The sequence below is a fragment of the Chamaea fasciata genome, unplaced genomic scaffold (assembly GCF_029207755.1).
Source record: "Chamaea fasciata isolate MVZ Bird 193981 ecotype frontalis unplaced genomic scaffold, bChaFas1.0.hap1 SCAF_10, whole genome shotgun sequence".
Classification (NCBI taxonomy): domain Eukaryota; kingdom Metazoa; phylum Chordata; class Aves; order Passeriformes; family Sylviidae; genus Chamaea; species Chamaea fasciata.
Window position 1 is genome coordinate 4,376,642 of NW_027094095.1, and position 21,854 is coordinate 4,398,495.

General features: G+C 55.4%; 1 protein-coding gene across 10 annotated transcripts in view; it reads right to left on the bottom strand.

Annotated features, from left to right (window-relative positions):
- CACNA1E (calcium voltage-gated channel subunit alpha1 E) overlaps positions 1 to 21,854 on the bottom strand; it is a 108,326-nt gene that overhangs the window by 18,764 nt on the left and 67,708 nt on the right. For 4 of the 10 annotated variants that reach the window (XM_066192119.1, XM_066192126.1, XM_066192122.1 and 1 more), the window contains exons 17-36: positions 20,574 to 20,691; positions 20,226 to 20,293; positions 18,537 to 18,634; positions 15,018 to 15,074; positions 13,540 to 14,118; positions 13,156 to 13,430; positions 12,407 to 12,566; positions 11,762 to 11,891; positions 11,187 to 11,246; positions 10,802 to 10,908; positions 6,849 to 6,860; positions 5,414 to 5,510; positions 4,141 to 4,301; positions 3,614 to 3,751; positions 2,889 to 3,090; positions 2,547 to 2,711; positions 1,874 to 1,984; positions 841 to 924; positions 633 to 758; positions 390 to 455 (exon numbers count right to left, since the gene is read on the bottom strand). In XM_066192119.1, the coding sequence (XP_066048216.1) occupies positions 390 to 455; positions 633 to 758; positions 841 to 924; positions 1,874 to 1,984; positions 2,547 to 2,711; positions 2,889 to 3,090; positions 3,614 to 3,751; positions 4,141 to 4,301; positions 5,414 to 5,510; positions 6,849 to 6,860; positions 10,802 to 10,908; positions 11,187 to 11,246; positions 11,762 to 11,891; positions 12,407 to 12,566; positions 13,156 to 13,430; positions 13,540 to 14,118; positions 15,018 to 15,074; positions 18,537 to 18,634; positions 20,226 to 20,293; positions 20,574 to 20,691 (2,814 nt within the window). The remainder of the gene's footprint in view (positions 1 to 389; positions 456 to 632; positions 759 to 840; positions 925 to 1,873; positions 1,985 to 2,546; positions 2,712 to 2,888; positions 3,091 to 3,613; positions 3,752 to 4,140; positions 4,302 to 5,413; positions 5,511 to 6,848; positions 6,861 to 10,801; positions 10,909 to 11,186; positions 11,247 to 11,761; positions 11,892 to 12,406; positions 12,567 to 13,155; positions 13,431 to 13,539; positions 14,119 to 15,017; positions 15,075 to 18,536; positions 18,635 to 20,225; positions 20,294 to 20,573; positions 20,692 to 21,854) is intronic. The other 6 variants (XR_010722396.1, XM_066192120.1, XM_066192123.1 and 3 more) reach the window with 2 other exon arrangements.

A 21,854-nucleotide genomic window follows, 5' to 3' on the forward strand; every position in this document is an offset into this window, starting at 1 on the left:
CTCCCCCTGCTCTGCAGAGACCCCCCCCCCAGCAGCTGGGAGGTCACGGCAGGGCCCTAAGTGTGAGCACCCAAACAGACCCTCAGTGGTGCAGCTACAGGGACAAGAGGGATGGCAGTCGCCCAGCTGAGCCCCCAGGGCCACATCTGCAAAGGTACCAGTTGGGAAGGGAGTTGTGGAGCTTGACTGGACAAGCCCATGGCAGTTTTCCCAGGGCATGTGGTCCTGCAGCTCCCAGAGAAGCTGTTCCATCCTTGGCACCTTCCTGGCACTGCGAGCGGGCACGGCAATGACAGGCAGGCACAAGGCTCACTCCTGTGTGCACGGCTGGGGATGTGCTGGTGTCACCGTCTGTGCCAGAGGGTCGCACACGGACACGTCTGTCTCACCTGCATCCCAATGATGGCGTAGATGAAGAAAAGCATGGCAATCAGGAGGCAGACGTAGGGGAGTGCCTGCAAGAGGAGCAGACGAGTCATCTCATCTATCACAGGCCCAGCCCCAGAGGGGTACAAAACACAGGTGAGCTGTGCTGATCCATCTCTCCCTACAAGGCCTTGGGAACAGCCCGTATTTGGGAGCAGCACCACATCCCTGTGGCCTGGGAAGAGGCCAGGGCACATGAGGCTGACCTTGAAGGACTGCACAAATGTCCAGAGCAGGATGCGGATGGTGTAACCCTGGCGGAGCAGCTTGATGAGCCGAGCAGCCCGGAAAAGCTTCAGGAAGCTCATGTTGAAGCTGCTGGTGTTCACCAGCTGGGAGAGGATGAGAGGGTCAGAGGGAGGTGGGAGCCCCCAGCAGCACCCCACAGCCCGCTGCTCCCAGCCTCTGCTTTACCTTGGTGTCCGTCAGGATGATTTCTGTAATGCTGCCGATGACCGTGATGAAGTCAAAGATGTTCCAGGTGTCCCGGAAATAATTCTGCAAAAGAAAGAGGGAGAGAGGGAACGTGGATTTGAGCTCAGAGATGGGATGGCAGGTATGAAGGGCGCTGGGCCACGGGCCAAAGCTGCTCATGGACAGTGGTGGAGACCTCGCAGGCCATTGGTATGCAGCCACGGTCCGGAACACCATCCTGTGTCTGAGACAGTGGCAGACCTGGGCATGTCTGCAGCAAGCAGCTTCTCCTGGGAGATGATTCATGCTGCCAACAGACCACCCTGGCAAATGGGAGCAGGAAAAGTAGTCACAGTCTAGGTCAGGCTGCAACAGCTCAGCATATTGACCCCCACAGCCAGGAGACTGCTTTGCCCTCCTCTTCACAGACACCTGGACACATCTCAGCCCCTGCTATTTGTGCAGCAGCTGGTACAAGACCAAACGTGACCATGACTGATGCTATTGGGAGCAAGGAGGGTGGCTAGAAACCCTCCTGATAGTGGACCTTGTCTCCCACAAGCAGCAAAGAATAGCTGAAGAAAAAACAATCTGTGGTTTCAGATCCCAAATGAGCAGCTGGGAGCTTGAGGACTGTGAATCAAGCAGGGAGGTCTCACTGCTGCTCAAGTCTGGTCCAGCTGGTAAAGCCCAAGGAAAGAAGTGCACCAGCACCTCCTGGTTTGTGGGGACAAGGGAGCACAGCCAGCAGCATGTGCAGCAGCAGTGGGCTCTAACAGAGCAGCAGCACAGAACACGCACGGTCCAGGCACAGAGCACAAGGCAAGAAGTAAAGCAGCAGCATGGCTTCCCCCAGCAGCATCCAGCACTGGGAAGTGCCATGAGAACCAAAGGATTCCAGCCCAAGAGCAGGTCTCAGGCCAGGATCCAAAATAAGTAGCAGCAACCTCACATTATTAATACCTTCCCTCCGTAATCTGTGCACTGCCAAAGTTCAAATTAACCCTGATAAAGAGCAGGAGCAGGCACTCACCAGGAAGCCGAAAGCGATGATCTTGAGAACGCACTCCAAGGAGAACACCATGGTGAAGGCAATGTTCAGGTACTTCAGGGCCAGCTCGTAGGTGTATGGAGCAGAATAGTACTGATGGAAACAGAGACAGCACTAGCCAGGAGGGGACCTGCCAGCCTCTTGGCTGACGACTGTCCCAGCACAGACCCATCGTAGCCTAGGTTTGCTGCCCTGGCTGCCTCAAGAATTCCTTCCTTTCTTCACCCCTCCCTCAGGACAGGCCTGTGGTGGTCCACATTCCTTGCCCTGGGAGCATCAAAAGCATCTCCTCCGTACTCCCTCCACCCCTCTCCCAGGACAGAATGCCACTTCTTCTAAGAAGGGAGAACAGAGGAAATCCAGCTCTGCCTGCTGTAGCTAAGAGGCCAAAATAATTTGGGTAATTTCTTCTAGAAACCTCCAGAAACCTTCTAGAAACCTTCTTGGTCCAATAATTTGGGTCATTTCCTCTAGAAACCTTCTTAGTGCTACCTCCAGTTGGGGTCCTGTGCTGTTTCACGTGGATGTGCCGAGGGAATTCCCACACAGACGCTGCCTCGAAGCATCTCCACAACCAAAACAACCTCTGCTCCCATCCTGATTGATCCTACTGCTTCAAGCAAAGAGGACGGCCTCACTCAGACCACCTGCTCACCTTCATCATGAGCACCACGGTGTTGAGCGCTATCATGGCCATGATGGTGTACTCAAAGGACGGGGACACCACGAAGTGCCACACGCGGTACTGGAAGGTGTGTCTGTTCTGGGGCATGTACCGCGTCAGGGGCTTGGCGCTGATGGCGAAGTCAATGCAGGCCCTCTGCAACAAAATAACACCCATGGGCAGGTGGGTGGCTGCCACAATTCTTTCCCTTCGTGATCTGGGAAGGCAGCTGGCTCATGGGTTTCTCACCTTTCCAATAGTAAGGGAGTTCCAAGCTCCCAAATTGCCAAAAACCGCATGGAAATGTCCTCGTTCCCCCTGCCCAGACCATACCTCGTTCTTCTCCAGGCTGCACTCCTCCATCATTTTATCTCCTTGCTCTTGGAACGTGATGATGATGAGAGCCACAAAGATGTTGACGAAGAAGAAAGGGAAGACCACAAAGTAGACGACATAAAAAATGGACATCTCCATGCGGTTGCTGCGGCTGGGCCCGCGGTCCTCCTCCGTCACATCCACCGAGTGCTGCAGCACCCTGTGGGCAGAGAGGTGGAGAAAAGCAACCAGGGATACATCCATCACTTCCAATGGGACCCAGCTCTGTCTGTCCACGCTTGTATAACGACAAGGTAAAGCTCTGTCCTAATCTGCTTTCAAGGATGACCCTTTTAAATGGCTACACCTTGTTTTATGGTGCTTTGCCACGTCCCTGATGGAAAATGGATTTTCCTGTGCTCTGCACACAGAGAAAAAAATATTGCCCCAACTCACATGAGCATTTAGAGAGGTCCAGTCCTACCATTATCCCTAATATTGACCTAAAATATATCTCCGGACCACGCAGGAAAGGGATTATCCATCATTCACGCCCTAAGGAAGAAGTTAACCCCAGCCACGGCCCCAGCCTAACAGTGGGGCTAAAAGCCCTTCCGTGCTGGTAAAATTTATTATTCTCTCCGCCTCCCTGCCCAGCAGCTCCTCTCTCAGTCCTACTGGGTGTAACCTGACCACCCCGACAGGGATGTGACCAGCCCTATCCAGGGGGACAGAATACTCACTGGGGCCACCCCTCGCCAGTGGACACGGTGAAGAGGGTGAGCAAGGCCCAGATGATATTGTCATAGTGGAACTCGTGCCGCTTCCACTCCCGGCATTTCACCTCCATCTTGTTCTTCTCGTGGTCCACGTAGTTCCCTCTGCAAGGTTGGGAGGGAGCAGTGACCTTGGGATTTTGCCAGGGTATGGGATGGTGGGTTTTAACCATGGGGGCAGCGTGGGTGTGTGCGGGGGTCACCTCTCCTCCCGCAGGGAGAAATGGGGAGAATCTGGGTAACAACCTCGAGGGAGGGGAGAGAGAAGGGGAAAGTAAGACAGAAGAGAGAAGGAGGAAAGAACAGGAGCAAATTAAGAGCTCTGCACCCCACAGAAGGATGGGCCACAGCACTGGGGACAGGGCTCAGCCCATGCTGTCCCCAGGAGCAAGTCATGGCCAAGGACTTCATGGGGAACCACAGCAGACACGACCCAGGGCCCTGCCCTTGCCAGAGGGGACAGCAGCACCAGACCTACTCCACAGGGCACCTACATGCAGTCCTTCTGCGTGTCCTTGGAGCTGTCAGTGCAGTAGAAGAACTTCCCCTTGAAGAGCTGCACGGCGATGACAGCAAAGATGAACATGAAGAGCTTGTAGACAATGAGGATGTTGAAGACGTTCTTGAGGGACGTCACAACGCAATCAAAAACGGCCTGAAAGAGAGGGCAGGGCTCACCCTGGGGGAACCCCCAGCCCTGGCAAAGGGCAGGACCAAGACCAGGCTACTTGCTGGGGAAAGAGGGAAAGAGCTGGGCCTTCTCCCAGGCCAAAAGCTATTTTTTGAAGGAGGTTAACACCCAGAGTACCCACAGCACATGTGGAGGCACCAGGCAGCCCCTGAGACAGCAGCAGGGATGGATATTTGTATCCTCAGCGTTCTCTGCAACCAGGGAAGCAGACAGGGGACCATCCTAATGATGCAATTAGCAGCACTCAACACTAATTAGAGAACACTTCATCGTTTCGCATCACCCCGAATAACAAGACAGAGCAAATTCCTCTGCCTGCCACAGCAGCACGTTCCTTAGTGCTCTCAGCCCTGGTTCTCACAGCACTTCAAGAGGGGATTGTCCTTATCCCTGTTTCACGATGGAGACAGGCACTTCCAGAAATGAACTGACACAGGCTGAGTCCAACCACTGATCAGGAAGAAAGGCTGGGGTAAAATCCCCATGTTTCTGGGGTGCCACCCTGGGTCTCATCAATCAGCCAAACCATTTACAAGTTTAAAAAAAGGGCTTCCTCGGTCTCATACTCTTTTTTGGCTCTGTGCCCCATCAGCCAAGGTAGGGAAATTTATAATCCTACCTGTGATGCAGAAATAATCCCATTATTGAGATGGGAAATCCCTCTCCAGTGCAACAGTGTGACAGCACAGCACACAAAACCCTGAGCTGTTTGCAACCTGCTCTGGTGGGAAAGATCAAAAACTTTGGAAAGAGATTTGAGCTCTCCAAAACCAGGGCAGCCTATTTTTCAGGAGAACATCTGGGCTTTACTCCATTTTGTCCACTCAAGCCCCACTTTCCCCAGCAGAGGAACTACTTCTGGACACCTTGCAGTGGTCCAGGTTTGCTTTTAAAATCTCATTGCACCTCCAGACACGAAGCAGCCTGAAGGGTGTTGTGGTTGCAGACAGGGCTCCTAAAACACCCCAAAAGCTTTGAAAACAACTTTTTTATTGCTCACAAGCAAATCACTGTGGTGGTCCCTGCTCCCAGGGAAGAGGAGAAGAGGATGCAAGGCAGGAGATGGAGCTCATTACCTTCAGCTTGGGCAGTCTCTTGATGGTTTTCAGGGGCCTCAAGACCCGCAGCACACGGAGAGACTTGATGGTCTTGATATCCCGGCCCTTGTTGGTCCTGCCACGTCAGAGGGAGGCACACGCGCCCAAGAATGGAACAGAGAGACAATAACCTTGTAGACCTGGGTGCCCTGGGGAGCTGAGCTGCCGACAACACCCTCCCAGCACGTGTGAAGGTGGGAACAGGAGGGGTACAAACATCGCTGAGCACGCAGCCCACCTAAACGCCGCTCCTCCAACACGCGCGCTGACAGCCGGCAGGGATGGAAAACAAGGCAATCCTCTCTTCCCAGGGATTAGCACCCTTCCAGTGACCTGAACAAACCCCTCACTGTGGGAAGCAGTGCCAGGGCTGGGGCAGGCAGTGCCAGGAGGTTTGCAGGGCTCAGGCACCACAAGGGGGTTTGCTTCCCTCCTTCAGACACACGCTGTCTGCACATGGGGCTTGCACAGGGCCACCACCACTGCAAATTGTTTCCTACCACTTGCAAGAAATTCAGAATAAAATGAGGGAGGTTCACTCAATGGGGTCTGCACTGCCAGGGAAACTGTGGGTGCTCCATCCCTGGAAGTATTCCAGGCAAAGTTAGATGGGGCCCTGAGCAACCTGGTCTAGTGGAAGGTGTCTCTGCCCAAGGCACAAGTTGGAGCTTTGGAAGGGTCTCTAAGGTCTCTCCAGATCAGGGCTACTCTTGCCTTCACCCCAAGTCAGCTAAGGGAGGCAGAGCTTACAAGTAAAATTCTTTAGAAAAGCCCCCTCATGACCCTCATTTCTTGAATATGATAATTATTCCCCAACCACAATACCAAGGGCATTTCTAGCCTTTAAACTAAAGGCTGGATCTCAGAGTGGAGCAGCGAGGTCCTGGTGAAGGTGACACAACTTGGATCCACCAGGCACCCTTGGAAAACGTCAAGGAAATTACTTACAACAACAGATGCTCCCAATTACACAGCTCCTTGGCAAGGGTTAATGCAACAGGGAGTAGAACAATAATGGGCTTAATCATTACGAGATGTAAACAAAACCACTAATTAATAGTCCTCCCTACGAGCACAGCCCTCACATGCATGGGAAGCAACTGTACAGATGGACCTGGAACTCACTTTGCTCCCGTTCTGCTCAGGAATATGGCCTGGATAAGGGACTGAGGGCTGGGGTGAGGGTTTGAGGGCAGCACTCAGCTGGTGCAAGTTGTCACCCAGGACACCCCAACTGCAGCGTCTGACACCTGCTGAGGGGGGATCCCTCCAGCCCTCAGCAGTGCCTGCAGAGCAGCATGCTGCAGCGCCTGAAAATGCAGCTAAGGGTCAGCCCAGGTGCTGGACAGACTGACACCCACCCCCCTGCATTCCCAGGAACAGCCCCCCACAGGACCTCGAGTGCCATAGTTACCCCAAAGCATTCCTGTCGGCGATCCAGCACAGCAGCCACCAAGCAGCATCAGCAGAGAGACGGAAAAAGAAAGAGAGGAGGGAGGTAAGAAAAGTGTCAGGGGAGCTGCATGGGGACCCTGCAGCAGCTGCCTACCACCCCAGACCTCGGCTGAAAGGCACAGCAAGTAGACCACGTTGTACCCTTCAGCATGGGGCACGTCTCCAGGGAGGGACTCATCCAGAAGCCCCTCCTGCTGGAGTTTTGGGTGGAGGGCACAGAGTCAAAGCTCTGCTGCAAGAGGAACCTGTATGGAGTGGGACAGTGGGCAACAGCAGGAAGGCACATGGTCCTCCTTAGCCAGCAGTTGTGGGGCTCAGTGAGCCAAAGGCAGGTGCCACCAAGGGAACCCACCTGCAAGCCACAATAGTTCCCATCCAAATCCTGCTAAATCACCTCTATTGAGAGCTCCGCTGATTAAGGGCCTGAGCTGCAGTGCAGGATCTCCTGCAGGCCAGCAGGACACATGATCAGACAAGCCAAGGTGGGCTCCGAGGTCCCTGGTTGTAACCAAGCCTCTGTCCCTGTTTGAGCCAAGTCCCTGCCACGTGCACACAGAGTGCTGAGCACTGGAGGCAAAGCCTGTAAGTATGACATTTCCTAAAACACACAAAACTAACCCCAGCCCCTGGCTGTGTGTTAGTCCAACATGTGGCAGGTGTGCTGAAAAGGTGACAATTTAACTTTGCAGCACTTCTGTGGTGGGACCTCCGTCCTGACCTGCCTCACACCACGTTATGTGGCAGTACCTAGGGGTCCTTCTTGCTTCCAGGCCCTGGTGCCAATGGGCACAAGGAGATGCTGCAAGGAAAGAGGCCCCCTGGGGGGTAATCAGCCCTTGCACACCAAGGGCTCCACACTGGCCATTCGACCTCTCCACCAACCTTTCCACCACCCCTGGACAGCTCGGCAAAACTGCTGTGAAATGCCTCCTCGGAGGCAGGCAAAGGCGAGCAGGGTCTTTAGTTGTGGTTCTGGTTGTTTCAGCTAACTTAATTTGAGCTCTTTGGAGATTTACAGCTTTTTATTTAGGCTGTGTGTGGATTGATGTATTAGCTTTCCATGTGGAGAGCTACGGATGACTGGAGACAGCCTCTCCCTCAGGATCTGTGGCCTCTGAGGGAGCAGTGGACACGCCACAGTGGCACGCAGAGATGGCTCTGTGGGTGGGCACTTGGTTATCAGCGGTGTGGATGTGGCACGGACAGCCTGTGGGTGATGGTGGCACTGCTGAGCCAGCCCAAGGACTGCCTGCTGTGCCCAGGGCCGCCCAGGACCCCTGTGGGAAAACCAGAGTGCAGAGGGGAGGCCAAAGGGGCAGGAAACCTGCATGGCACATCCTACTGGGAAGTGCTGGACTCGGTCACCAACTGTTCTCATCCAGGTAATCACCACAGCTGCTCCATGGGCATTGCTGGTCCCACACAGCACCATGGAGGAGAGGAAGGAGGAGAGGAAGGAGGAGAAGGAGAAAGAAGGAGAAGGAGAAGGAGAAGGAGAAGGAGAAGGAGAAGGAGAAGGAGAAGGAGAAGGAGAAGGAGAAGGAGAAGGAGAAGGAGAAGGAGAAGGAGAAGGAGAAGGAGAAGGAGAAGGAGAAGGAGAAGGAGAAGGAGAAGGAGAAGGAGAAGGAGAAGGAGAAGGAGAAGGAGAAGGAGAAGGAGAAGGAGAAGGAGAAGGAGAAGGAGAAGGAGGAGACTCCCCACTGCCCTGGCCCCACATCCAAGAGCTCACGGAGGGAGAAGAAAAGGAGACAGATTGAAACGTCACCACCAGAGTTTTCCCCTGGAGACCAGGAGGGAGGGAGGGTGGCAGGCTGGGACATGGAGGGCTGGTGAATATCCTGCAGCTCCCGCAGCTGTGGCGGTGCTGGGCTGCTGAGGGGAGAGGCAGGTGTTCTTATAAATGTTTTATAATGTATGAACCCATCGGAAATCACCGTGGTGCCTTTGTTCCCTTCACTCCCGAAGCCATGAGCTCATCTCCTCCAGCAGGAGCCAGGCTGGAGGCGGGGCAGACGGACAATCCTGCAGGTTTGACATGATAAAAAGCCCCTGCCCGTGGCACAGGCAGCTCAGGATCTACCCAGCTGCAGCTGCCAGAGTGAGCAGGAGACACCAGTGCTGGTTGCAAACGTGTGTGGAGATGCCAAGGCCTTCTCCACGGGAAGGGCTTCGGTGCCACGGCCCATGGGGGTGCTCACCCTCGAGAATTCAGCTGCCCCGTGCCCAGAGGGAACGTCCTTCCCTCGGGAGGGTGGGTGGAGGCAGGCAGGTGGCAAGCAGGGCTGGAAGGGGCCATGCAGCTTCCCCACATGCTCATTGCTGGGTCCTGCCAGCTGCAGGGGCCGGGCAGGAATTGTGCCACCCTCGTGGGGTGAGGGCAAGGGGACAGCAAACAATCACTGCCCATTGGTGAGGACACCCCTCCACCCAGGAGCACGCTGAGCCAACAACCTGCGCTCCTTCAGCCATCAAAATTCCTGATGGAAGTTGCCTTGGGAGGAAAAGGCTCTCTTGTCCTCCTCCTCAAACCACTCAGTGCATCTTCAGGCTGCTGATGCCCTTGAGCCCTGCCAGACACTCTCTGAGGGGCTATCCTGGCAGAGGAGGGATCGGCCAGACCCTGGAGATGCTCGATCCACCCTCCTGGTGGCCTGTGTGGCCTTCCAGAGCATTGTTCCCAGCCAGCAAACCTGCCCCAAGCTCCTGCCCCACGCCAGGGCCTGCTGTCAGCCCCCTGCCCTGCCCAGGGGCTGAGCAAGCTGAATTCTCCCATACTCTTCCCAAGGAGAGAGCAGGGGCTGAAAGCACTGGGTGAGGAATGGGGTGAGGAAGGCACAAGCAATGAGCCAGGGGAGTACAAATGGCTGAGAACCAGGAGAAAGAGCTGCTGCCCAGCCTGGGGTGAGATGGGAGGGATGGATCACGGGCTGTGATCCATGGAGGGACCTCGTGGCCACCCCGAGAGCCCCCCACGGTACCTGAGCTGTGGACAAGGCTCCCGTCTGCGTGGCTGCCAGGCCCTCCCCTGTCACCAGCCACTGCTGCCAGTGTCACAGGCACAAAGAGAGAACAACAGAGTGACAAAGGAGCCTGAGCCTCTCCTCCTCTCCCTCCTTGGGCATCAGTGGGGCAGCACGTCCCTTCCCTGCAAGCATCACCTTGGCACCACACATCCCTCCCTAAGCTCACTGGACCCCTTGTCCCAGCCAGCAGCACGGGGGACATCAGAGCAGCAGGAAACTCGTCCCTGTGTGCTCCTGCCCTCCACGGCACAGGCACCATGGACATCCCAGCACCCCCAGGTGCCACAAGCCCAGTCTCAAAGCAATGCTCGGTGGGGAGGCTGCAGGGCAAGCACACAGCCCTCTCCATGATGCCACAGAGGATGCTGGCACACACCTCACCGGCCTCATCCCCATTCCTGAGCACTGTCCCCCTCGGACCAGAGGAAAAGTCACCGGCCAGGGGTACCATTTCCAGCACAAACATGTTCAGAGGGCAGCTCCACCTGGCAGGCTGCTGCTTCTGCTGTCTCTGTGCAGCCCAAGATGCATAGCAGGTGTGTAACTCCAGCTCTGGCACCTTTACGCCATTTTCCCTCTCTCTAACAGCCCCCTCTGCTCTGTTTCAAATCCACTTTCGCCACCAACTTCTTCCTAGCATCTCCAGCTTGCCTTGCCTTGCTCCCTGCCTGCTTTCTCACCAGCTTCTGACAAACAAGGAGAAACACATCTCTGGAGCAGACACACACCACTGCCAGGAGCCGTCCCAGAAGCAGAGCAGAAGGGGGCAGAGAAATAAAACATGAAAAGAAATCAGAGTCTAGCAGCCGTGACACACATCTTTGTGTGCATCCTTCTCCCACCCCAGCTGAGGGAAGGCAGGGAGCCGACAAGGACAACAACAACTTACGCCAAGGCAAAAGCCACCAGCGCTCCCACCACCACGATGAAATCCAGGATGTTCCAGAGGTCTCGGAAGTAGGAGCCGTCCTGCAGGATCAAGCCTTGATCAATCATCTGGAGGGGGGATACAGAGAGAAAAGCAGGCAGGGAATGAGCAGCTCAGACATCAAGTGGAAGGGACAAGCTGGGGGACAGGGACACTGCAGACACACGTGAGTGTCCTGGGTGTAGGACTTTGTATTCTGTGGAAGCCTCGAGGCTGATAAAGGAGGTGCTGAGCACTCTGGACCACCACTGCTGAGAACCAGACTTTAAGGTCTCCACCATCTAAATTTAGGACCAGAACTGCAAAACTGTTTCCCAGGGATGCTGCATCCTGTCAGGGCTCTTACCTTGATCACCATCTCGAAGGTGAAGACACCAGTGAAGACGTAGTCAAAATACCTCAGCACCTGCAGAGAGAGGCCACAGGTGCTCTGCAGCTGCTGCTGAGCAAATCGTGCCCACCCAGACACCCAGCTACAGCAGCTTGCCTGGCTCAGGGGCAAACACAGGGCTGGTTTGCTTATCCTAAAGGATGAGTCCCACACACTCATCCCTAAGACTTCAGGGCAGCCCCAAACCCAGCCTGTGCAGGCAGGAGGGAATCATTCCCCATGCAAACGGCTTGGAAATGACACTGCTAGCCAGGATCATCTGCCCCACACCAGTGCCTGTACCAGCATCTCCTCAGGTCAAGCCACTTGACAGCTGACCAGGCATCCTGGTCTCTCCCCAGGCTCTAAATCCTGCATGTGGGGAAAGCTGCAAGCAACTCCCATGGTTCACAACGGAAGGTGGTGGGGAAGAAGCCAGATTCCACGGCACAGCGCAAGTGCCACCACCTGGCTGCCCTGATCCTACAGAGCTAAAACCCTACAGGACTCTGCCTGGCCTGGAGGGGGGAGCGGGAGGGGGTTGCAATCACTTTGTTGCGGTCGGAGTTGGTGAGGACGGGATCCTCGGCGGCCAGGGCGATGCTGCTGGCGGCGATCACCAGCAGGATGCACATCTCGAAGTAGCGCAGGTTCACGATGTAGTGGCAGGCCCTCCTCACCCTGCGGGGACAGAGCCCACACCCCACCTGTGAGCCCCTGGCAGGACACAGCCACAGCCCACGTGCAAAGCCCACCCACCCTGTATCGCCGCCTTCCAGGGTGGGGAGGTGGGCAGCAAAGCCTGAGGAGCAGAAGAGGGGAGCCCAAGGGGTGTTTGGGCTTGTTGATCCCTCTTCTCTGCTGTCTCAGCCCCACAGCCAGGCAGGGAGAGTCCCTAAGAAATTGGGATGCTTACTCTTCCAGGCCACTGGACCTGGGGAGGAGCTACAGAGCAGCAGAAAACTGCAGGTAAATGTAACAAACAATGAATAAAAATCCCAGCTTAGCAATCAGCAATTGGGAGACAGAGCCATGAGCACAGCTACCGCTGAGGGAGTGCAATGTGGGGCTTGGGGAACTCCGTGGCCTGTTTGGGAGATGCTCAGCTCCCTTCTCACAGGGATTCCCTGGGTTTGTGATGTCTGGGATTCTTCCCCTTGCAGCCCTCCCCAGCCCCAGAGCAGAAAACATCTCACGGGTTGGTGGTGCTGAAGATGAACATGGAGCTGTGCGGCACCATCGCTTTGCCCGTCTCACTCTTTTCCTTCTTCCTCTTCTTCTTCTCCATTTCTTCCTCATCCTCTTTGGTCTCAGCCTCCTTTAAGGGGCTGGCTTCGCCGTCTGTCTTGTTGCTAACTGCAGGAAAGCGAGAGCCTTTGCCCGGCCTTGCACCCAGACAACACCCTGGGGTGTCCCTGCCACCCGGACAACTCCCCTCATTCCTGCTCTGAATCCCTGTGCTGTCACAGGGAGAGAGACTAGGCAGGAAGAAAACACATGAGCTGCTGGGATGGAGCAGATGAAATGGGTTTAACAAGGCCACTTTTCAACTTGCTGGGTAATTAATAACACTGTTTAAAGCAGCTCACCTTGACAGCGAGAATGCTGCTAAGGGGTTTGAGTGACAGTGAGCTGCCGGAGGCTACAGATGTTCCAGGAAAAACAGGGAATACGAGAATTTTGCCCAGGCAGAGAGGAAGGGGAAATGATGGATCAGATAAAGGAGTGGATGGAAAGAGGTGAGAAAGAGACATGGGGTGCTGGCGTGTCATTGGTTGGGCTCTCCTGCAAAACTGGGGTGCTGGAAGGAGGTACTGCAAGGAGCAGCAAGGAGATCCCCCCAGCTGATGGACGCGGGTAGGAAAAGCCATGCAAGCGGCTTCCCATCCCCGCAGGGTCCCCGAGGGCTGGGAGAGGGGCTCAGGAAAGAGAGACGGGTCCTCACTCTGTACCACAGCGGAGTCGTGCACATCGATCATGATGGCCGTGCTCTCGGTGGCCTTCTCCGTGTTGGGGGTGATGGAGGAGAGGTCGGGCTCGCTGCGGCTCACGGTGCGGCTGGGCTCCAGCAGCGCCTGCTCGCTCGTGTCCGGGCTGCTGCAGTCCTGCTCCGTCAGGTTGCCTGTCTTCCCCTGGGACAGCTCGGGGGCGGCGCGGGGGGGGCTCCCCTTCTTGGCGCTCCCCAGCAGATCGGCGTCGCCCGCAGGGACCCCGTTCGTCCTGCAGCAGGGACAGGGGAGAGCAAGAGGCGTGAGAAGGTGCGGGGATAGGAGAAGAAGGGAATATGAGGAGCTGCGGGGATGGCAAGATGCCCTCTGCAGGTACCGACCTGATGGAGTCCCCGCTCGCCTCTGGATCTCCCGGGATCAGCGCCTCTGCTGCAGCCACGTCCCCACGCCGGTCCCCGTCCTGCGCCCCCTCGGCGGTGCTGCCCTCCTCCAGCCCCATCTCCTGGCTGGCCGAGCGGCTCCCCAGGATGCCAGCCGTGTCCTTCCCCTCCAGGCGGGCTCTGCGGTGCCGGCTGCGCCTCTGGCTCTGCCTCATCCTGGCCCTATCCTCGGCGCTGCCTCCTGCCCCGTCCTGTTCTCCCGGCTCACAGTTCCCATGGCAAGATTTCTGCTGCCACACGTCCCGCTTGGCCCGGGGCGATGTCCTGTCCTCACCACCGCCGGGGTTGGCCCCTGGGACCGGCTGCTCGGGTCCCTCGGCCTTGCCCTGCTCCTCAGTGCATTTCTCCAGGCTGACACCCTCCCCGGGCCTCTTCCTGCGGAAGATGCTGGCGTGGGGATTGATGAGGGGCGGCTCATCCTTGTTGATGCCCTCCTGGCTGGACATCTGCATGTGCCGGCGCAGCTGGCTGGTGCGCTGCTCCCACACCGACATGTGGTGCCGCCGGCGACGCTCCCGCCTGCAGGGGGGACAGCCAGGGGTCACCATCCCCGCTGCCCACACCATCCCCCGGGTGAAGCACCCGCCCTGGATTTAATCTGGGAATCCCAGGGAGAAGGAAGTGCCACCGCCATGGTTACAGGCTGTGTGCGCTAAGGCTTTGTCAGTGTCCCTCTGGTGCTGGCGGGGGGCTGGAAATGGGGCTGAGACTGCGCTTGTGCCCCTTCAGGAAGCATGAGGCTGACGGATGACCAGCCCCAGCAGCCTCGCTGCTGCCCTGAAACTTTCAGGCAGCATGTCCAGCTTCTGGGAGCAGCCAGCATCCTGGCTTGCCCTGTCCTAGACAGGCAGGGACCACCTTCCTCTCGTGTGGCTGCCTGGGGACACCTTAAATACGGGCCAAGCCCTCTTGCTGCATCCAGGGATCTCTCCTCGCCTCTCTCCCAGCACATCCCGGGTAAAAAGCCTGCCCTGAGGCTTGAGGAGCAGCGGTTTTGACTGTCTGAGGGGAAGGAGCTGCACCGGGCTTCTGGGCTGTGCCACCCAACCTTTTGCAGCGCGGTAAAACAACACCCTGGAGAAAGACAGACGTGCCCTTCCCGACACCCCCGCGGCACAGGGAAACACCCAGGAGCACACAGGGGCACGGGCACGGCTGACACCGCACGGCACACCCACGGGCAGCGAGCGACAGGCGGCGGCCGCACCGCACACGGGGGGATCGGCACACAGCCGAGGGGAGCACGGGGGCACACGGATACAGCACGCACACACACGCACGCACACACACACACACAATGGATTCCCGCTCCCGTCCCTGCCGGCGAGGCCGGAGGGGAGCGGGGTGTGCCCCGGCCCCGCGGACGCACAGACAGCACAGGAGGCACAGACGGACACGCGCCCCCGCCGCCCACATACAGGTGGCTGCTGCGTGGCTCCCACATCGACATGTGGTGTCTCCTCCGCCTGTCTCTTCTGCGGAGGAAAAACAAACGGGTTCAATCCCCTCCTTCCACTCGTGTGGGCAGCGCAGAGAGCTGTCCCCCCCTCCCTGGGCAGCGCAGCGGCCTCGTCCTGGCCCTGCACATCCACGGCCAGCCCCCACGGGCACGCTGGACACCGGCCGCCCGCGCTGACACTCTGCTCCACGGGAGCCTTCCCCACGCCGTGCACCGGGAGAGCAGTGCAGGCTCCAGCCCTTCAGAAGCTCCCAGACATCCTCGGATAGTTAACAGCTGTCTCGGGCTGCTCCAAATTCACTTCTCCCGAAAAACGCGTGGCAGTTGGAAAGAGGAAGCAATGCATCAGGCCAGCCATGAACTGCTCAGAGCCATCACCTGTGAACTGATGCTGCCCTGGCAGCACAGAGGGGAACGTGAAGTTCCCCAGCACACACAAGGCACAAGGCCAGGTTGAGATGCCACAGAGCTCCTGTCACCTGAGCAGCCCCCACACAGAGCAAGTTAACAGGGCTGGCAGGGCCGTTCACACACATTAGCAGCTGGGGAGATTCCAGGCTTCAACCTTTGTGTCAGCATAGAAAAGATTCAGATACACACAACTCCGAGAACACGCCCCTGAGAATATGCAATCATACAAACACAGAACACTCTGAGTTTGGAGGGACCCGCAAGGATCATTGAATCCAGCTCCTGGCCCTGCACAGGAAAACCACCATGTGCCTGAGAGCACTGTCCAAACACCTCTTGAGCTCTGGCAGGCTCCCTGTTGTGACCACTTCCGAACAGTTTGAAGCCATCCCCCCTTGTCCTATCCCTTGTCAAAAAACCACCTTGACAAAAGTCCCTCCCGATGTGCTCTAAGGTCTCCAGGCTTAACAACCTCAACCTTCCCAGCCCGAGCTCACAGGAGAGGTGCTCCCGTCATGCCAGTGATGAGGGAGGAGGGCAGCAAGGTTGGTGAGGGGCTTGGAGCACAAGCCCTGTGAGGAACAACTCTGGGAGCTGGGGTTGTTTAGCCTGGAGAAAAGGAGACTCGGAGGTAACCTTATCACTCTCTACAACTCCCTCCCTGAAAGGTGGCTGTGCTCAGGTGGGGGTTGGTCTCTTTCTCCAGCCAGCAACTGACAGAATGAGAGGACACAGTCTTAAGCTGCACCAAGGGAAATACAGGCGAGAGATCAGGAAAAAGTTTTTTACAGAAAGGGTAATAAAGTATTGGAATGGTGTACCTGGGGAGGTGGTGGATTCACCATCCCTGGATGTGTTTAAGAAAAGACTGCATGTGGCACTGGGTGCTGCGGTTTAGTTGAGGTGTTAGGGCTGGGTTGGACTTGATGATCCTGGAGGTCTCTTCCAACCTAATGAGTCTGATTCTGATGGTCTCCATGGATCCCCGTGCATGACAAGGGCTCAATGCCACACTCCAGGCAGGGCTGGAGCTGCAGGCACCCACAGCATCCCCACGACAAGCGGCCGAGCCTCCAGACGCATCCAGCACCCGCACACACCCACCTGGCAGCCCCCGCGCCGAGCGGCCCTGAGCCATCTGCACCCGCGTACAAACACGGAGCTCCCACAGGCACCATGGCCACCCACGCCATCCCTGGCCACGTGGGAGCATCCATCCATCCATCCATCCATCCATCCATCCATCCATCCATCCCCACACGGGCAGGGACACCCACGCTGAGCTGTGTGTGCCGGGTACCCGCGTGGAAATGGAGCCACTGTGTCCACGCACAGCCAAAGGCAGAGCCCGGCTCTGAGCTCCCAGTGTCCCTGCTGTGCCAGCACTGCTCTGCCCTGGCCACCACTGCGTTGTCCCCACCGTTCCTCCGCAAGCACAGCACCACCAAAGGCATACCAAACCCGAGGCTATGTCATCAAGCCCAAACCATGGCATAGTACTGCCCGGCCCTGACCCCAATCTGTCCTGGTGAGTGGGAGGAGCTGGAAAAAAGCCCCATGAATATCAATACCTCCCGGTTCAATGCCACCAGAGCAACAAGGAAAGGTTGAAAAGATCTGTTTTCCTAACCAGCTCCATTTGATAATGTCTAGAGAGCTCTATCAGGGATGTGCAGTGTGGGCAAATCCTCTACTGCCCTAATATATTCCATCTCCCCCTCTTCCTCTCTCCTATCTGCCCATTCCTCAGCCTCTTCCGCAGCCTAAAGCTCTATTCCCTCACTTTATCCAACACATTCCCACTGGTATCCAGAAACACAGCCAACATACAGACTCCACCACCTCTCCCCTAAACCCCCCTAGCACTTGGGCAGACACGGATTTATTGCGAACATCCCATCAGCCCCAATCCAGGGTAAAATCTGTGGCTGCTGGGCGACCAGGCAGGCCTTACAAGCACACCCCGTTCCTGCTGCCCCTAAAATCACACAGGGTGAGGAGCCACAGCATCCCATCACTGCAAAAGCAGGGAGGGGGCCGTTCCCAAGGCTGCCTCTGACCCCCCCCGATCAGCACTCGCCTGAAGACAGCAGTTTCTCTCAGCAAATCTGCAAGAGATTCTGCCGTGTACAAGCTTGGCTGGGTTTCAAAGCATAACGAAACCTAAAATTCCCTGGGAAGGGATTCTATTAAAAAAAAAAAAGGAAGAAAAAGAAGAAGAGGGAAGAAAAATATAAAATAATCCCTTCAGCTGTACTGGAATGTACTGTTTTGGGAAACAAATCAAAACGCCTCGTTCCAATGTTGACTTTGAAAGTTTTATGTGATTTAGACCATATGACAGCGCAAAATAAAGAGAAAAAAGGCAGCTAGGAAGGAAAAAAACAGAATTTTCTCCTGCTGAAATGCAGAGACAAGGCTTCTTAACACCATGCTGGAGGTTTATGCGGTTTGAGGCTTTTTTTTCTCACCCAAATCAAATTTTTGTACAATCAAACATGGTTTCACAAACCCGCTCCATCTTTCCTAACTGCATTCGCTCCCAAGGAAGGAGCCCGAGGGAGATTTGTGACACCACTGCTCCCTTCTCCCCCAGCCCTGGCTGCTCTCCTGCAGCTCTGCCATGAAGAAACACTCCGCAGGAACAAATATCACCCCTCCTCAAGAATAACTTGAGATACCTTCCTCCTCCCCAGCCTCCTACCATCAGCCCTGAGTGCCTGAGCTCTATATTTGGGGCAGAAAGCCTCTTTTAGCATATTTTTGCCATGCCCAAGCACTGAGGCTGCAGCTTGGTGCAGAGGTTGGCAATTTCAGGACCTCCCTGGAGAGCTGTTGTCCATGCTGTCACCTCTCTAAAAGCACCGCTGCTCCTGGGGAGCACACTCCTAGACCTCTGTCCATCCTCAGGAAGATGCCCAGAGAGGCAGTCACTCCATGTGGGGACCCCTTTTCCTTGTTGGCAGCCCTCCCCAACCAGCCATGCCAGGCTCTGCTGCAGCTCTGTGCCCTTCCGAGCCTGTCTGGGCTCGGGGGGTCAGCGGGGTGGTGTTGGGGAGTCACTCACTCGATAGCAGGCATGTTTGGGGCAGACATGGGGCTGACTTCTTTGGCTTTCTGAAGGGCGTGCTTCTGGTTGAAGGCCTCCTCTTCCTCCTGCTCATCCTGGGGAAAAAAGAGGGGCATTGCTCAGTGGGATGTTGGGGTTCCGAGGGAAAGCTCAGCCATGGGGAGCAGTGAGGGATGTGCAGGGCAACCCTTGATGCCAAAGCCTGAGGGATAAGAGGGGGACTTGTACTTCTGATGCCTTGGAGTGGCTACCTAGAACAGAGGCTAGACAAGGTTAAGAGGATAAAGTGGGTATTTATTAAAGCCTTCAATAGGTACACCTTGGGAAGTCAAAAGCCTCCAGGAGGGGCTACACCCAAGATGGACAATGGTCACAAGTTTTTCAGACAATTATAAGTTTGGTCCGTTTACATATCAGGGTTTAATCCTCCAGTTACAGCTTCAGGTAAAGAAGTCATATTCCCCCAGTTTGCTACCCCATAATTGACTTTCATTAATACTTTTCAGGGCCTGAGACAGTGAGGTGTCCTTGAGTTTCAGGCCTAGAGGGATTGTTTTGTCTGACCAAAATGTGAAGACAGTTAACTAACACTTTATATGGAGTTCAGAGTTATGCAGTAACGCAGTACGGGATTTGAAAAACATAAAGGCTAAAATCTTAAGGCTTCACTTCCAGAGACACTTGATTTCCCCCACTACACCAGATCTTCCCCAAAGCTTCAGTGCTGCTTAAATAAGTGAGCCCAGCCCACTCCAGGCAAGAGCTGGGCTGAGCATGGTGGGACAACCGCAGACAGGGCAGACCAGCTCAGCCCTCCCTTCTTCACAGCCACAGGGGCCAGACAGACATCCCCCAAACCGATTGAGAGGTAAGGCATCCATGAATGACCCCGGCGGAGACCGGATTGCTTTAATGAGTATGGTTGTGTCTCCGGAGCAAAGAATGTCATTAGGAGCCATTAGCGAGCATTCAGCCTTTTCAAAAACTCAGCGATCTCTAAATTGATGCTGCTGGTACCCGTGGGGCTCTCCCATCCCTCACAGCAGCCCCTGGAAGTGCCACCTGCACTCCCTACACCGTGGGAGGACCTCTGCACACACCCCTCAGACAAACCAGCACCATGCCCCATTTCGGGTCAGATTTACACCATTTTGGAAGCCTCCCAGTGAGCCCCAGGGACGTGAGTAACAGCACGGACTCCACAAAAATCTGGGCACCACAGGATCACTGGTCTGCTCCAAAGAGTGCCAACGACCCTTGCAGCTCTCTCCTACTCACCGTTATCCAGATGGTGCCCCGACAATTTAGCGTTCCCCAAATATTCCCCAGCATGGTCTTAAAAGCAGCTAAGCACCAGCCCAAACTGCATCCTAAATCACATCTGCTGCCCTGGAGGCAGACGGGGAATAAATATTGACACCACTGGAAAATGTTTCCCACTCCACATCTCCAGAGTGCTCGGGCAGATAAGAGTCCCCACATCAGGTCTCATCCAGCAGATGAGGGTTATCTCCATATGACTGATGGCAAACGCAACTGGGGAGTTTAAATGGAGAAAGAGTTAAAGCCATACTTGAGGCGTGGGTGTTCCTGGAAAGACCAGCAGGTTTAAGCATTTTCCTAAATCAATGGTTTTTGCCCCCCACTCACTCCGCAGGGGAAGGAAAAGGAGCAGCAGGAACGTACCTTGGTGAGCTCCTGAGCGTTGGCCAGGTTGTCCACGGCAATGGCCAAGAAGACATTCAGCAGAGTATCTGAGAGCAGCTAAGGATGCACAAGCCGTGTGTTAAGGACATGTGTATCTGCAGCTCCCAAGGGAGGGCGGCCTGGATGGCTGAGCCAAAGGCACAAACTCCTCACCCACCCCACAGAAACAGCCCTCAGTGCCCCTCCCCACAGCTCCTTTGGGACACCCAGCGCTGCCACACCGGTGTGGTGGGTCTCAGCTGGCGGGGGGGGAAGAAGGAGCAGGAAGAGGGACGGGTGAGGAGATGGGGTTTGTCAGCACTAAAAGCACAGCAGCCCGGTGGATACAGTTTCCAAACAAGGTGAGGACGATGAAGTAGATGGAGGACCACATCCCTGAGCGCACGCCTCCCTGGGAGCGGATGCCGTTGTACATCACCTCGTTCCAGTCCTCGCCCGTCAGGATCTGCCGGGACACAAGGCAGCAGCTCTGTCACCTGCTGGAATCCCTGCCTAGCCAGATCTTTTTAGCTCTGCTGAGGGTCCAACACACTCTGAGGGCTGTCCAGCAACTTCTCAAAAATTGGCTTCTCAATAACTGTGAGACGGCTTGATTAGATGTGTTTTGAAAAAGCGGAAGGTTTTAATTAAGGTAGAAAATAACAAACTACACAAAACAAAAAGCAAAAGCCGAGCACAGTGCCAGGAAGCCCTTTTGCACCTGCTAAGACACCCTGAAAAAGCCCTGAGCACCTCTGTGCCCCCTCTTAAGGACTTAATGTTTTAGCAAGGCTTTTGGCAAACTGCTCAATAGAAAATAGCTACATTTCTGAGGTCCAGCTACAGAGACCAACAGGTGCCTTTGTCTTGGCACTGAACCAATGCCGGTGGGAGAGGAGCAGAAGGTTCTGGTGCTTCTCCCTTAAAAGTCCTGAAGTGGAACTGAAACCCTTTTCCTTAAATGGAAACATCTTGTTCGGTTGTGGGGGGGGTGCAGTGCAACACCTCCCCATCACCTGGACATCTATGCCACCAACACACAGGAGCTGTGTACGGAGACCCCGTGCAGTGGATAAGCCAGCTCGGCAGCTGCAGCACCTGAGGGAGACTCCACTGGACACTGATTGCCAGAAAAACCCTTTTTATGACCCAGAGACGGGGCTCCTGAGAGGCGTTTTAAAAGATTTTATTCCATTTTCAGTCTCACTGAGAAGGGTGAGACAGTACAGATGTTACAGTTCTTGCCATCACAATCAGAAGCCAAACTATTTCTTAATTACACTATATTATAAGCATTTTTTGGCCCATCAGCTTTTGCCACGCAATGCTACTAATGCTTCTAAGCCAATAATCTAAAAAAACCCATGTGGGTCCTACCACAATACATCTTTCATAGTTCTATTTCTCCAAAATATCTAGTCTAGATAGTCTAGATCTGCAAGATCATAATTTGAAGCTTGTTTCTAGTTCCATTCTAGTTCTCAACAACGTCTGTCCCATTCCATGGCCTTTCTAAGTCAGCATTTTTAATCTCAAAGTTTGCATACAGATGCACAAGACTTATGTGAGCCTTCTGTCGGGCTTTGAGAATTCTCTACAAATCTATTTCCCACAACTGATGAGGATTTA